At 45.0% G+C, this 14198-nt stretch overlaps 2 protein-coding genes across 4 annotated transcripts in view; one reads left to right on the top strand and one right to left on the bottom strand.

The window, feature by feature from the left end:
• The window catches only part of LOC147627753 (uncharacterized), a 60807-nt gene that overhangs the window by 19560 nt on the left and 27049 nt on the right, over positions 1–14198 (bottom strand). Inside the window, exons 2-4 of one of the 2 annotated variants that reach the window (XM_086814707.1) lie at positions 2725–2784; positions 459–679; positions 118–321 (exon numbers count right to left, since the gene is read on the bottom strand). In XM_086814707.1, coding sequence (XP_086670833.1) covers positions 118–321; positions 459–679; positions 2725–2784 — 485 coding nt within the window. The remainder of the gene's footprint in view (positions 1–117; positions 322–458; positions 680–2724; positions 2785–14198) is intronic. The other variant, XM_086814708.1, reaches the window with a different exon arrangement.
• On the top strand, positions 4865–8131 carry LOC147627754 (uncharacterized). 2 transcript variants are annotated; one of them, XM_086814704.1, is made up of 3 exons: positions 4865–5116; positions 5454–6909; positions 7033–8131. In XM_086814704.1, the coding sequence occupies exons 2-3, from the start codon at positions 6020–6022 to the stop codon at positions 7508–7510; spliced, it is 1368 nt and encodes a 455-aa protein (XP_086670830.1). In that variant the 5' UTR covers positions 4865–5116; positions 5454–6019; the 3' UTR covers positions 7511–8131. The 2 variants fall into 2 exon arrangements, with proteins under 2 accessions (XP_086670830.1, XP_086670829.1); XM_086814703.1 differs by lacking the exon at positions 4865–5116 and having other exon boundaries at positions 5220–6909.

Here is a 14198-nt window from a genome sequence, read left to right on the forward strand (position 1 = left end):
AGCATCAATATTGGATGGTATTTGTACTCAACAATTCAGCCACCATATAGTAATCTTCAGCAACGCATAAAAAGTATTAAACCAGTTCGTTTCCATGAGTAATGGTGAAAAAGAGACCTGGGCGTCAGTTCCTCCAGCTCCTGCAGAGATTGTAAGGCGTGCACCTTCTTTGTCGTAAGGTCCAGAGAGAAGTTTTGTTATCTCAAACTGATCAAGTGTCCTCTTTAGAGAGGAAGTTAAATCAGAAGCTTCTTTTAGAAATCCCGCATCTGCTGTATCCATCTCTTGAAGCAGCTGAACTATTAGCTGTGCATCATCGGACTGCATAAAAACAAACCCAATTTGCAAAGCTGCTTAATTAGCACTGCTTGAACTGCTGAAAAGGGAAACCATGCTAGAAGAGTAGATCAAAGATGTTATAAAGCATGAGATCAGTTTAGCATGGTGCAACTCGCAACCTTAGATTGGAGGTCTTTCAGTTTAGTGACTTTGTCTTTAACCTCAGTCAATGCTGACAAGATTTTTTTTGCCTTTGAAGGATCGTCCCATAGTGAGCTTTCGGCAGCCTGATTTTCGAGGTCAGCCATGTATGCTTCGTCTTGGGCTAACTCGATTGAGTCCAATAGTTCACGAACAAGCTCCGTGACATTTTCTACATCTCTTCTTACCGAATAAAACTCTGCTCCACACACACACACGTTCAACTCCAAATAATTTCCATGAAGGAAAACCTAAAATGAAACAAGCTTTTTCGTGGGAATAATTTCAACCCTAAAAATATTCCTCTCTTTTTTTTTTTTTTTTTGAGAGAGAGAGAGTCGTATTATATTTAAGTGTTTAAGTTCAAACCCACGCCCCTTGGAGGGAAGCCTGATGGTGAAATAGCCACTCGTGCAATGGCCCAACCGCCAACTTACCCTCACCATCGAACTATTCTACAAAGAGCAGAAGCTATTTCATAAATAGGAGTTATTGATATATAAAAAGTAAATCTAAGATGTGAATAACCCAATTGGAAAAGATTGAGGTGCAGGCTCATTTCCAAACAAGGGCTTTCGTTACACATTTGATGGGTCTCTTGAATCCCAGCCTCCACTCACATATGGGCTACTTTCACAGCACCTTTGTTCTTGATGATGTATAGAACAAAGTAATAAGAATAAGAGTGCAGAGAGAGAAGAGATACAATACACAGTGTTGGGCCCCAAATACCCTCGGAAGGGCCCCCACCACGTATGCTGTATTGAATGAGTAGAATTACTGACTGCTGGCTGTAAATAACCAGGACTGAACTGACCTTGGAGACCTTCACTTGGCTGAGGTCACTCTCAGCCTAACATGACCCTTGATCTGCAGTTTCCACCTTGCCCTTGGCTCCTTATGGCTGTCTATGCCCTTGAACCTTGGCACTTGCAAAGAATATGAGATCATTTATGCAAGGGACTGAAGGGCAGTATATATATCCTCCACATGCTCCAGTCAGCCAGCCAGACTGCTGTTGGAAAGGTCATGCTGGACAAATATATGCCAAAAATCCCATAAAGTGCTGGTTGACCTATGTGAGAGGCCCTAGGGATGGCCGCCTGGGCAGTGGGCTGGCTTATGGCTAAACCCCATGCCCATGGTGGCTCTTGATGGGTCTTGGGCAAGCCACGCATGGCTGCCCATGAGAAAGGCTCTTCAAAGCCCGTCTCCTGAACCTAGACTAGTGCCCGTGCATCCGGCAAGAAGCCTAATAAATGTCCGGTACATCTCTACATCATTCCACAGGGTTACACAGACGTGTGGGACATGCACACCTAACCATGACCCTCTGCAGTGTGGATCCCTAGATAACTCATCCCGGACAAGGGCTCACAAAGGGCTAGTTACCACTCTTAAGTCCACTGTATGTTGGGTATTTGGAACCTCGTGTGCATGTATCCTTCACGTATATACCCGTGTATATGTACCCACTTATGTACCCACCTATGTACCCACTTGTGTCTGTGTGAACTGCACCAAAAAGGGCTAAGTATATGTGTGTGTCCACCGCATATGTGTGTGTAAGACCTTATTCATGTATAAGCCAGTGAACACCTGCTTAGGTGTGATTTGTGAACACCACTTATAAATGGATAAGCTAAGTGTATGCCATGTGTCATGTGCTTATATGCAAGTGTGATATGTAAGGGTCAAAAGACAAGGTAATAAACCTAAAAAAGGCATGTACTTGGTGTGAGTCGTGCAAATCATCTCTCACTAAGAACTTTTACTTCTCTCTAGCTCTCTCTCTTACCTTTGCAGCAATGGACACCTTCGATCCCCATTAGCTAGGCTCTGTATTGTGCATCTCTGATCCTTCATTTGGTATCAGAGCGAGGATCATCATCAGCTCGTCTTGCCCCGTCACTATCATTTGCCTCTCAACTGCATTCATATTATAACTAGTCAGTGTTGCTCGTTGCCGTGGTCTCGCCACCCAACAATGGGAGAGTTGCCGCCTACTGATGAAGACCTCCTCGACCTGCTACACCTGCAACCAACCGTCCACTCGGCCTTCAAACGGCACCCAAGCCTTCGTGCCTCAACTACCACCCATCAACCCCAGTCGTCCACGCACGTCATCGTTTTTTTTCTTTTTAAGTATGCCAGTGTGGCCTTATTAACGTTCAAAGGCTTAAGCCTTTAAGCCTTAATATTAAGGTTTATTAAAGCCAAATTCAATTTCACTACCGACCTTACCTTCGCCACCATCGACTGCCTTCTGTGCAACTTTGCTTCTCCAGCACCTGATGCATGTACCTACGCATATGACATCAGCCTCAGATTGGAGCTTTTTACAAATTAAGGTGAAATCGTCTAATTAACACTCCTACATTTCAATAAAGTTGGGGCTTTCTACAAAATCAGCAATCTGCATCAAAATTGAAGCTCTTGCATAGCCCAATTTTGGGGCTTTCCTCAAAATAAGGTAAAATCAACAAATCGAAGCCTTGCCCTACCCAGAAATATGAGGGTTTTGCCAAATTGGCCAAAATTGACAAAATTGGACCCGCTGGCAACACATTGAAGACTCCATAATGCCATGTAAGGGGTGCTAGCCTGGAAGCAGCGCTGGAAGCGACCCCGTTTCTCTGACACACACCCAGAAACCATCTAAACTTCCAAAAATAATTCGTAATTTTCTGTGTTGTGCTTTCCCCCATGTGTTCTTGCCTTGATTATTTTCTATTTATTTGTACATCCAAGATGTCCCCCAAAACGAGATGTAATAATCTCTATGCACGTTTTTCTACTGCAATGTTATAAAAGGCTTCGTGTTTCTATTATCCCAGTTAGGAGACAGGGGGGTGACTAAAGTGTTGGCCCTGCTACCTTGGATGCATTATGTGATTGGAGGGCTATCATGACACGGAAGGTGTGCATGATGAGTTGGCTCTGACACAACATGTGATGGGGTTAGAAGGTAGTATCTTTCTTTTGCGTTCGGGCCTCACCATCTACACTCCGAAGGGGAGTTTGTTGGGTATTCGGAGCCTTGTGTGCGTATCCTTCACATATGTACCTGTGTGTATGTATCCACCTATATACCCACTTGTGTCCATGTGTGAACTACCCCAAAAAAGACTAAGAATATGTGTGTCCACCCTATGTGTGTGTAAGACCTTTTTCATGTATACTGTGACCACCTACTTAGGTGTGAACACCACTTATAAATGGATAAGTGTATGCCATGTATCATATGCTTATATGTGAGTGTGATATGTAAGGGTCAATAGATAAGGTTCTAAACCTACAAAAGACATTTACTTGGTATAAGCTTTATCACATCTAATCAAAGCTTTGTTGAGTCGTGCAAATCATCTCTCACTAAAACTTTTGCTTCTCTCTCTTCTCTCTCTCCGGTGAACAGGTCCACTTTTCCTGTCCCCATCCTTTGCAGCAATGGACACCTTCTATCCCCCTTAGCTAGGCTCTCTACTACGCATCTATGATCCTTCACTGTACAGATATGTCCACGTGGCATCCAAGTGTGGGATACACGTGACATTCGCTTCTACTTAACTTTACGGAAACTGGGTAGCCTCCAAATAGTCCGTCAATAACACCAAATAGTCTTCAAAGAAGTTCTTGTCAAGCCAAACCGCTTCATGTGTCCCTAGGTCCGTGACGAATTGATGCTCTCTACGGCCAAAGCCATGCTTGAACAGTACAAAAGGATCTGTTCTGGAACCATCACTTCAGCTTCATTGACAGTATCTAGTTTCGGTTCATCTTGGATAGATATGGGAGGAGGTCCGGCATAGTGCTTCAGCCCAAGAGACATGAAACACATCATGCATGGTCCAACTAGAAGGTAACTTCAACTTCATGAACAATTTATTGATCTTCTTCAAAATGAGAAAAGTTCTCAAACTCCGAAACGACAACTTTGGGCATCAATTGCCCACCTGTTTCAACCGTTGTTTCATAATCCAATCCCCTTCTTCCGAGAATTTTACATCCCTTCTGTCCTTGTTGGCCTGCTGAGTATAGGCCTTGTAACATGCATAAGCTTGATGGGTAGCATCGGTAACTTCAACGGACAGAATTCAGTTTCGCGACGAAGATAATGCATTGTTGGATTATATATCATCTCCAGAGGGTCTACTGCATCATTTTCATGCTTGTACTGGCCATTTATGAGGCCCTGCATATGCATACTTATTTAGGCATTTTTTTCCCCATTTTTTATGCCTTTATAGCATTTTTATGCTATTATGGAGCTGTCGGCCTGCTACAATTGGCCAACCAGCTCTCATGAGGAGTATATAAGGGTGGTCCCCCTTTCCCCTCATTTCATCTCATTTCCCTACATACTCATGAGGTCATTAGCAACCATAGCAGCTATAAAACGCGTATTTTATAAAAAATACTCGACGGGACGTTTTTTTGGATAAAAAACGTCCTTTTGAAAAAAAACGTGAGGTTTTTTTTTTAATTAAAAAATTTGCCAGGCTAACGTTTAACGTTATGCCTGGGCTTTTTTGTGATCCGCGTGCGCTCTGGTGCGCTCTGCTGCTTCCCGAACCTGCACGCCCAAGTTCACGTTCGCTTCCTCGCTGCCGCCCCCCTTTCTCCGGTACGGTACCCGGTACGTTTCTCTCTCTCTCTCTCTCTCTCTCTCTCTCTCTCTCTCTCTCTCTCTCTCTCTCTCTCTCTCTCTCATTCATTCATCTCCGCTCGTTCGCCCCTGCTCGCTGCCCCCCCTCTATCCCTTCGTTCGTCGTTCGCTGTGCTGGCCGCTGGTACGGTACTCTCGCATCTGTGTTCGCCTCCCTTTCCCCACCCACCCACCCTTGCTCAGGTCCCCAAGGCAGCAACATAACTCTCTCTCTCTCTCTCTCTCTCTCTCTCTCTCTCTTGTCTCAATACATATTACATACTATCTACACACACACTCACACACGCATACTTATTACTACCTACAGGCTACGCAGGCGGCGGCACTCGTGTGAGACGCAACATGGGGAGAAAGAAATTAGCGGTATGGGATGAAGTGATCGAGAACAAGGCCGACAAAAATTGGCGGTGCAAGCATTGCAACATTGTCTACACCGGCAGTGCATCGCGTGTTAGAGCTCACCTTCTCCACATTACTGGCCAGGGAGTTGATGTGTGTCCTAGCGACATTCCCGATGATGTCATTCAGAAATTGGGTGAAGATCCAAGTGTCGTTCGTGCCAGAAAGAGAGCCCGAGTTGAGGTTCAAGGTACGGCACCTTCCATCATAGATTCCTCCCAGACTTCACCACAACAGGATGTTCCCGCATCATCAGTTGCCGGTTCTTCTTGAGCTCTAGCCTCTTTTCATCCACATAGCGGTGGTGCACATCCATCTTTCACCCCAAGCCCTCCACCTCCAAATGTGCCAAAGAAGTCTCTTCAACAAAGTTGGGCCAAAATCAAGCATGAGAATGCAAGACGAAGAGTTCGGCAATACTTCTTCGAGTGCAATGTGCCCTTTGACCATGCTCGCAAGCCGGCTTTTCTACACATGCTTAGTGCGGTGGCGGATGCGGGGCCCACATTCAAGCCTCCATCATATGAGATTCTTCGCACCAAAGAATTGAAGGCAGAGGTCATGGACATTGAGAAGGAGCTAGCACCAATACGGGCGGCATGGGCAAGGTATGGGTGTACTATTATGTGTGACGGGTGGTCGGACATCAAACGCCGCCCTCTCTTAAATATCCTTGTCTCTTGTTGTCTCGGCACCATGTTCTTGACTGTCATAGATGGCTCTGGGGAGGCACATACAGCTGAATTTATCTATGGGCATCTAAAGGCAGCAATAGAACAAGTGGGAAGCGAGAATGTGGTTGCGGTAGTCACAGATAATGCATCCAATTGCAAGGCTGCCGGCGCACTAGTGGAGAGAGACTATCCACAAATCAGTTGGATTCCTTGTGCTTCGCATTCGATTGATCTTCTAATTGAAGATGTGGGAGCCATACCATGGGTGGCGGATGTGGTGAAGAAGGCTGAGTTTATGGTAAACTATGTGACAAGAAAGCAACGAGCTCTTGGTATCTATCGGGCAAATTGTGAGACGGAGCTCGCAAAGCCTTCAAGTACCCGCTTTGCCTACCTCTTCATTGTCCTCCAAAAATTAGTAAAATGTCGACGTGGTTTGCGGCGTATGATTATGGATGACAGATGGATTTCATGGGATGGTAGCCGCACCGAAAAGGGCAAAAGATTTGAGAATCTCATCTATGAGGCAGTCTTTTGGCATGATGCGGAGTGCATTGTAGCATTCATGGAGCCATTGATCGCAGCACTACGCCTTAGTGACTCGGAGGGATGCACCATGGGCCTCATCTACGAGTTCATGGAGAAGGTGGGCGCGGCCTTCAATGCAAGCAATCTCTTTGATGATAATAGGTATGCTACTTGCAAGTTGTAGGATGTAAGTCGTTCTTTGCTTTTGACTCTTGAGTCTTTTTTCTTATAATGTATTCTAGATTCTAATTTATTGTCTTTTGTTCTAAACTTCTATGTCAAAAGGATGGATGAAATCAAGGAGATATGGCAAACACGATGGGATTGGTTTCATTGTCCAATTCATGCTGTTAGCCACATCTTGCATCCACTTTGGAGACAAGATGCTCAGAGACATGATCGCGAGCTAAATGTGGGATGGAGAGAGTACATCACCAAAGTGGAGAGAGACCCAATAACGCAAGATCTTCTCGAGACCCAGCTTCTTCGGTTTCGCGACATGCATGACGTTGATTTTGGCTCACCACGAGCTAGTCTTCGAGATGCCCAGCTTAAACCTGTCAGTTGGTGGGAGAAGTATGGTGGTGACTGTGCCGAGCTACAGCGCATTGCTATGAGGGTTCTCTCACAAGATTGCTCCTCCGGCGCTTGTGAGAGAAATTGGAGCTTGTTTGCGGCCATACACACAAAGAAAAGAAATTGCTTGTTGCTTGCACAATTAAAGCGTCTTGTCTTTGTCAATTCCAATCTGAAGCTTCTTTGAAAGAGGGAAAAAATGAAAGCAATCAATGAGATCAATCCCGACACTTTCAAGGTTGAGATTCGCATGGAGGAGCTAGTGCACCCTCGTGACGAAGAAGATGAAGTGTGGGCTTTCCTTGCAGCAGAGAGAGCCTCTTTTGCACATCAGACTCACACGAGGACCGGCACCATAGGCAGGGGCAGAGGCAGGGATAGAGGCAGAGGCAGGGGCAGAGGCAGAGCCAGGGGCAAGGGCCTTGAGACAGAGGCAGGGACAGAGGCAGAGCCCGAGCCAGAGAGAGAGGCCAGCATTAGTGATTGGAGTGTTAGTGAGGAGGATGAGCATGACCGTGACCATGGTGGGGATGATTCTAGCTCAGAGTCCGAGTCTTGACTCTGATGAATGACTCATGAGTCACATTTTGTATGCCACATTCCAGTATCTACAGACTAGTGGCTCATTTTTATGTATGACATATGTTCATTGTTATTATGTTGCGGGCCACTTGCGGCTTCGTCCTTATTTATGTTAGGATTCAGGATTCAAGATTCCCATTTTGTGATTTTAGATTCATGAGTACTCAGTACATTTCATGATTATCTTGTATTCTCTAATCTCTTTAAGCATGATAATGATTCATAACTCAAGTCTCTCCTTTTCTTTCAAAATTAAAGTTTAAAGTTTAAACGTTCATAAGTTCATAAGTTATAACTCCAGTCTTGAGTCTTAAAGTTCAACACTTCAAGTTTCAACTTTAAACATGTATGTGACATGTCTCGACCAAATGTAATTAAACTAGTGTTTTTTATTTTAAAAAAAACGGCGTTTTTTATTTTGGCCCCGCGAAAAAGACGTATAATACGCGTATTATACTTTGCCGTATTATACGTCCCGTCCCGTACCTGGCTGCTATGTTAGCAACTGCTTCTGCTTCTTATCATTGTACAGCACCTACGGGCTTCCCTCGTGCTCAATTTTCAACAATAAACATCAGTTTCCAGCATTTACAGGTCTTGTACCTAGGCCTACATCTGTGTTTTCTATTTGTTTCACTTTCTTTCATTGTATCAGAGCAAAATGCTGACCTGTGAACAGAAGAGAGCTGTGTTTTCTATTTTGGAGCAGAGGCTTCGACAGTTTGCTGCATTTTCTGCAGATTTCTGCATAGAAGCCAATGTGACATGCGGGGGATAGATCGTAGTAAAACAACCTTAGGCTTAACTAAACTTCACTTAATTATCCTTAAGAGATAGACAATGGTGTCAATGCAATGCAATGCAATGCACCTATATTAAATGAATGGTTACAATGAAGATCTATAAATAGATCTATGGCTGTACTAAATGAATATCCTTCTCAGAATGAGAGAGATGCTGAATGCTGATGGTTAATGACTATTCCTTTCTCCACTGTTGAGGTCCACCCTTTGGATGCCGGCTTTCCTCTATGTAGGAGGCAAGAGAATGACCGAATGCTGCCTACTGACTGTATGTTGACTGTATTGTTGATCCCCTTTGCTCCATAGGATGGAAACACTGAGGAGACTGGAGGTTCGGAGATCATAGACTGAATGAATGATGCTGAAATGATGCGATTCTATTTATATGAATGCTATGCTGCTGGTCGGGTACTGTACAGCAGTCGGCCAGATGTCTGGGACTTCACGACTACATTAAATGCCCATAATCCTGTTGTCGGCTGCTGATAAATGCTGTCGGCTGCCATTAATGCTCACGACGTGAGGTGATAAAAGCTCTAGATGCCCTTAATGCTTTATGTGCTGCTGTTGGGGCTGTAACAGTCCCATACACATGCTCCTGTTGTGATATACTATTGTAAATGCCCTGGATAATTACTTGAATGCCTTTACTTAATGATCTACTTAATGCTTATGAGTGCTAAGATGGCCATGTCACTTGTACACCTACTGGGTGTGCACGTGACATTCCCCTCTACTAAACTGTTGCTGGGTGTGTTGGATTATATCATCTCCAAAGGGTCTACATCATCTTTTTTCATGCTTGTATTGGCCATTTATGAGACCCTGCATTGGCATATCTTAGCAGAGATTATTCAGCATTTTTTCTACCATTTTTGGTATTTTTAGGCATTTTATGCTACTACCATGCTGTCAGCTTGCTACAGCTGGCCGACTAACATCCTGAGGGAGTATATAAGGGCTGGCTCCCTTTCCCTTTCAGTTGAGGTCATTAGCAGCCGCTACTGCTTCTCACCATTGTACAGCACCTACGGGCTTCCCTCGTGCTCAGATTTTGGCAATAAACATCAGTTTTCAGCATTTACAGGTCTTGTACCTCGGCCTACATCTATGTTTTATATTTGCTTCACTTTCTTTCATGGTATCAGAGAAAAACGCTGACCTGTGAGCAAAAGAAAGCTGTGTTTTCTGTTTTGGAGCAGAGGCTTCGACAGTTTGCTGCGTTTTCTACAGATTTCAGCATAGAAGGTGCTGCGTTTTCTTCCAAGAGTAGAGGCTTCCTCAAGAGTGCTGCGTTTTCTTCATCTGACACTTGGGACTGTTGTATTTCTGAATTTTCAGCAAAGATTGCTGATTTTTCGGATTGTTGAAGCCCTCTTCTAGGTGCTAAGGACAAGGAACTACATCTTGGAGAGATCTACTTCCTCTCCTTTCAGTTTCCCACCCTCCCTCCTTTTCTTCTTGCTGTGCACAGCCTAAGAGGAGGACATGCTGTTTTTTTTTTCAGCCCCTTTCTTCAAAGAAGGTTTCTTGTCCGAGGACATGGCTTCACGAGATTTCTCTACTGCTGCTCCTCCTGTTGATTCTCCAGCACCATCATAGCCTGGATCCCCTCCTCCCGCCGCTCCACAGGTGGTTCCTATTCCCAATCTTTCCTCTCTGAGTTTCTATCATCCAGGTCCTGCTCCCACCCCTACCCACATACCATCCTACAATTCTCCCCAAGTCAACGAGTCCATGAAGCTTACCGCAACCAACTATCATACTTGGTCTTTCTACACTCAGTTGTTGCTAGAAGGAGCCCGTGTGTGGATGGCTATCTCCACACCTCGCTTGGTGGACCCTCCTTTGAGAAGCATATTGGATGCTCGGGCTCGTCTTATCATCATCCATTGCATGACTCAATCCATACAAGCACAGTTTGTCTCCTCCCGGAGTAATGCTCATCAAATGTGGACAGAGATCCAGAGGAGGTATGGGAGAGTTTCGACAGTGAAGATTGCCAAATTGGAGTTAGATCTGGAGAAGCTTACCATCACTGAGTCAAATAACCTAATTGAGAAGATTGGAGAGTTTTCCCGTATCAAGCTGCAACTTGAGGAGTACGGGAGCACCATCAACAATCCCATCCATAAACTTCTTGGCAAGTTGCCTGCTTCCTTTGATTCTTTCAGGGATAATATATATTTCCGTGATCCTCTCCCCCCTTTTGAGGAAGTCATGAGTTATCTCCACGACAAGTGCATGCTTCGCGGAAAAGGCAAGTTGGAGTCTGCTTTTGTTGCCTCTGGCAATGGCAAAGACGGAAGAAGGAAGAAGGAACTCCAACAACAACAACAACAACAACAACAACAAAAACAAAGGCAAAGGCAAGGGTAAACAAGATTCTAAGGAATCCAAGGACAAAAGCAATGAATGTGATTATTGTGGCAGGACAGGTCATACTGATGCTCGCTCCTTTGCTCATTGTGATGATTCTCCAGCAGCAAAAGCCAAGTATAAAGCCCAAGATGCTTCTAAAGCATCTGACAAGGACAACACCAAAGATAAAGGCAAAGTTTCAGAGAGGGATCTACCAAAGTTTATGCACATGGCAGTCACAGATTCATCCACTTCTTCACAGGATTCATTCCTCGTGATCACAGATATGACTTCTCCTGAAGAGGTTAGTGTCACACCTGAAGCAGTGGAATGGGTTGGTGATAGTGGTGCTTCTGCCCACATGACCAATCAGGCCCATATCTTGAAGGACTACCAAACTATCTCTTCTTCAGTTCGTATCAGCGACAACTCTTCGCTTCATGTCACCGGTGTTGGTAATGTTTCTTTGGGTTCCTCTGCCACCTTACATGATGTTTTGCATGTACCACAAATTTCCAAAAATCTGTTTTCAGTATACAAAGCTTCTCGGAAGGGACTTGGTGTGTACTTTGATGATGAGGTCATCAAAGTAATCGACACGAAGACTCTCTCGGTTGTTGCCAATGGAGTCCATGATGGGGGTCTCTACAAGATCACCAATTTTTCTTCCGAGATCCCTCACACTGATTCCCATATTCATCAGCTTTTCTCACCCATAATGGCTTTGGTTTTTGAGGCAGATACTTCCTTGTGGAATTCTCGCTTCGGTCATGTACCCATTGCTGCCTTACAGAAGTTCCATTCTAAGCAGGTTGTCAGCGGACTACCTCAACTCAGGTCTCTCTCACACATCTACTCATCCTGCATGATGGGCAAGCATCATCAAGATGCATTTCCAGAGGAGGCCACTCATTGAGCAACCCGAAGACTGGAGCTTATACATGCAGATCTTGCAGGACCTATGGAGGTTGAGTCTCTTGGCGCGAGGCTCGATATTTTCTTCTTCTTGTGGATGATTTCACTCGCAAAGTCTAGGCATGTTTTCTGGCTCGCAAGTCAGATGCTTTTGCCATTTTCAAGACTTTTCAGGACTTGGATCGCGAGGGTGGAAAATCAGTCTGGGGGTAGAGTTTCATTTCTCATGACTGATAATGGTGGCGAGTTTGTACCATTTAATGACTTCCTTGCTTCGAAGGGCATTCACCGACAGACTTCAGTTCCTTACACTCCTCAGTAGAATGGAGTTGTGGAACGAAAGAACCGGACCGTCAAAGCGATGGCTCGTGCTTTGTTGCATCATGCAAGTCTCCCTCCTGCTTTCTGGGGTGATGCTGTGGCTACCTCAATTTATCTCATTAACCGCTCTCTCACAAAAGCACTTGAGGGGATGACTCCGGAGGGGGCCTTTACAAAACACAAGCCTTCTGTATCTCATTTTCGTGTTTTCGGCTGTGTTGCTTATGTGCATGTACCAAATAAGAAAAGGACCACACTCGCCCAGAAGTAAAAGAGGATGATCTTCACATGCTACAGTCTGAGATCCAAAGGGTACCGCTTCTGGGATCCAAAGGTTGATGACATCATCATTTCCCGTGATGCTCGATTTGATGAGAGCTTGTTTGGCATTGATTCCTCTCCACCTAATGCATCTTCCGACTTTCTGGGTGATCCATTTCTGGCAGATGCTAGTGATCTTTTACCTCTTTCCGTCCAGCTCCTCCTCCTCCCCCTACTGCAACCCCGGTGCCAGTTGCTCCTTTACAGCCACCCGTTCCCGTTGCATCAGCTTTTGCAGCTCCCAGTCCCTCTATGGGTCCTGCTTTGACTCCGGGATTACCCTCACCAGTGCTTACCTCTTCACCACTTCCAGCAGCATCGGATGAGTCCTCTACTATAGCTGGATCTTCTTCTTCACGCTTTGAGAGGAAGGCTGGCCTACCTCGGTGGGTTCAGCAACTCTTTAGAGATTCTGATCTCACTGATGCACAGCTCCATAACTAGATCTCTACCCCCACCATTGGACCTCGCCGTTCATCTCGGGCTTCCACATCTCATCACACAGTGAATTATGCTCTCATGAGTTCTCTCCAGGAGATTGATGAGCCTGAGAGTCCAGAGGAGGCTCTTTCACAGGCACAATGGCGACAAGCCATGGAAGCAGAGATGGCCTCTATTGAGAGGAATAACACTTCGTCTTTGGTACCATGGCCTTTACATCATCGTGTTATTGGTGTGAAATGGATTTTCAAAGTCAAGTTTCATGGAGATGGTACTTTGGACAATTATAAAGCCCGCCTTGTTGCACGAGGATATACTCAGAAGGCAGGTGAAGACTTTGATGAGACATTTGCTCCTACAGCCATCACGATTGTTTTGACTCTGGCTGCACACTTCAGATGGCCCGTGTTTCACATGGATGTGAAATCTGCTTTTCTAAATGGAGATTTACAAGAGGAAGTTTATGTTGAGCAGCCTCCTGGTTTTGTGATTCAGGGACAGGACACCCATGTTTATCTTATGCAAAAGGCTCTTTATGGTCTCAAACAGGCACCCCGTGCCTAGTATCAGAAGATTGATGTCTTCTTGTTATCTCTTGGCTTTGAGAGGGCATATGCTGACAGCAATCTCTATGTGCTTCTTTCTGATGGAGATATCTGTGTCATTGTTTTGTATGTTAATGACCTCATTCTTTCTAGCTCAGATACTAGGTTGGTCACACAAGTTCAGTCCAAGCTTTTAGAGACATTTGAGATGACTGATCTTGGCCTTCTACATTATTTTCTTGGGCTGGAGGTTTGGCAGAAAGATGACTGTACCTTCATTTCTCAGCAGAAGTATGTGAGGAAGATGCTCACACTTTATGGGTTGTCAGATTGTACACACCTCTCTTGTCCCATGGATCCCAATGCCAAGTTATCCAAGGAGGATGATACACCCTTGGTGGATTCCACAGAATACCGGCAGATTGTTGGCTCATTGCTTTACCTTGCCAACACCCGTCCAGACATCTCCTATGCTATGAGTGTCCTCAGCCAGTTCTCATCAGCCGCTTGAAGGTCTCATTGGTAGTAGGCAGCTTTGAGAGTTCTTCGTTATCTTCGAGGTACTTCAGATTATGGCATCACCTAC

This window comes from Cibotium barometz, chromosome 20 (genome assembly GCF_041138505.1).
Source record: "Cibotium barometz isolate CiBa-2024 chromosome 20, ASM4113850v1, whole genome shotgun sequence".
Taxonomy (NCBI): Eukaryota; Viridiplantae; Streptophyta; class Polypodiopsida; order Cyatheales; family Cibotiaceae; genus Cibotium; species Cibotium barometz.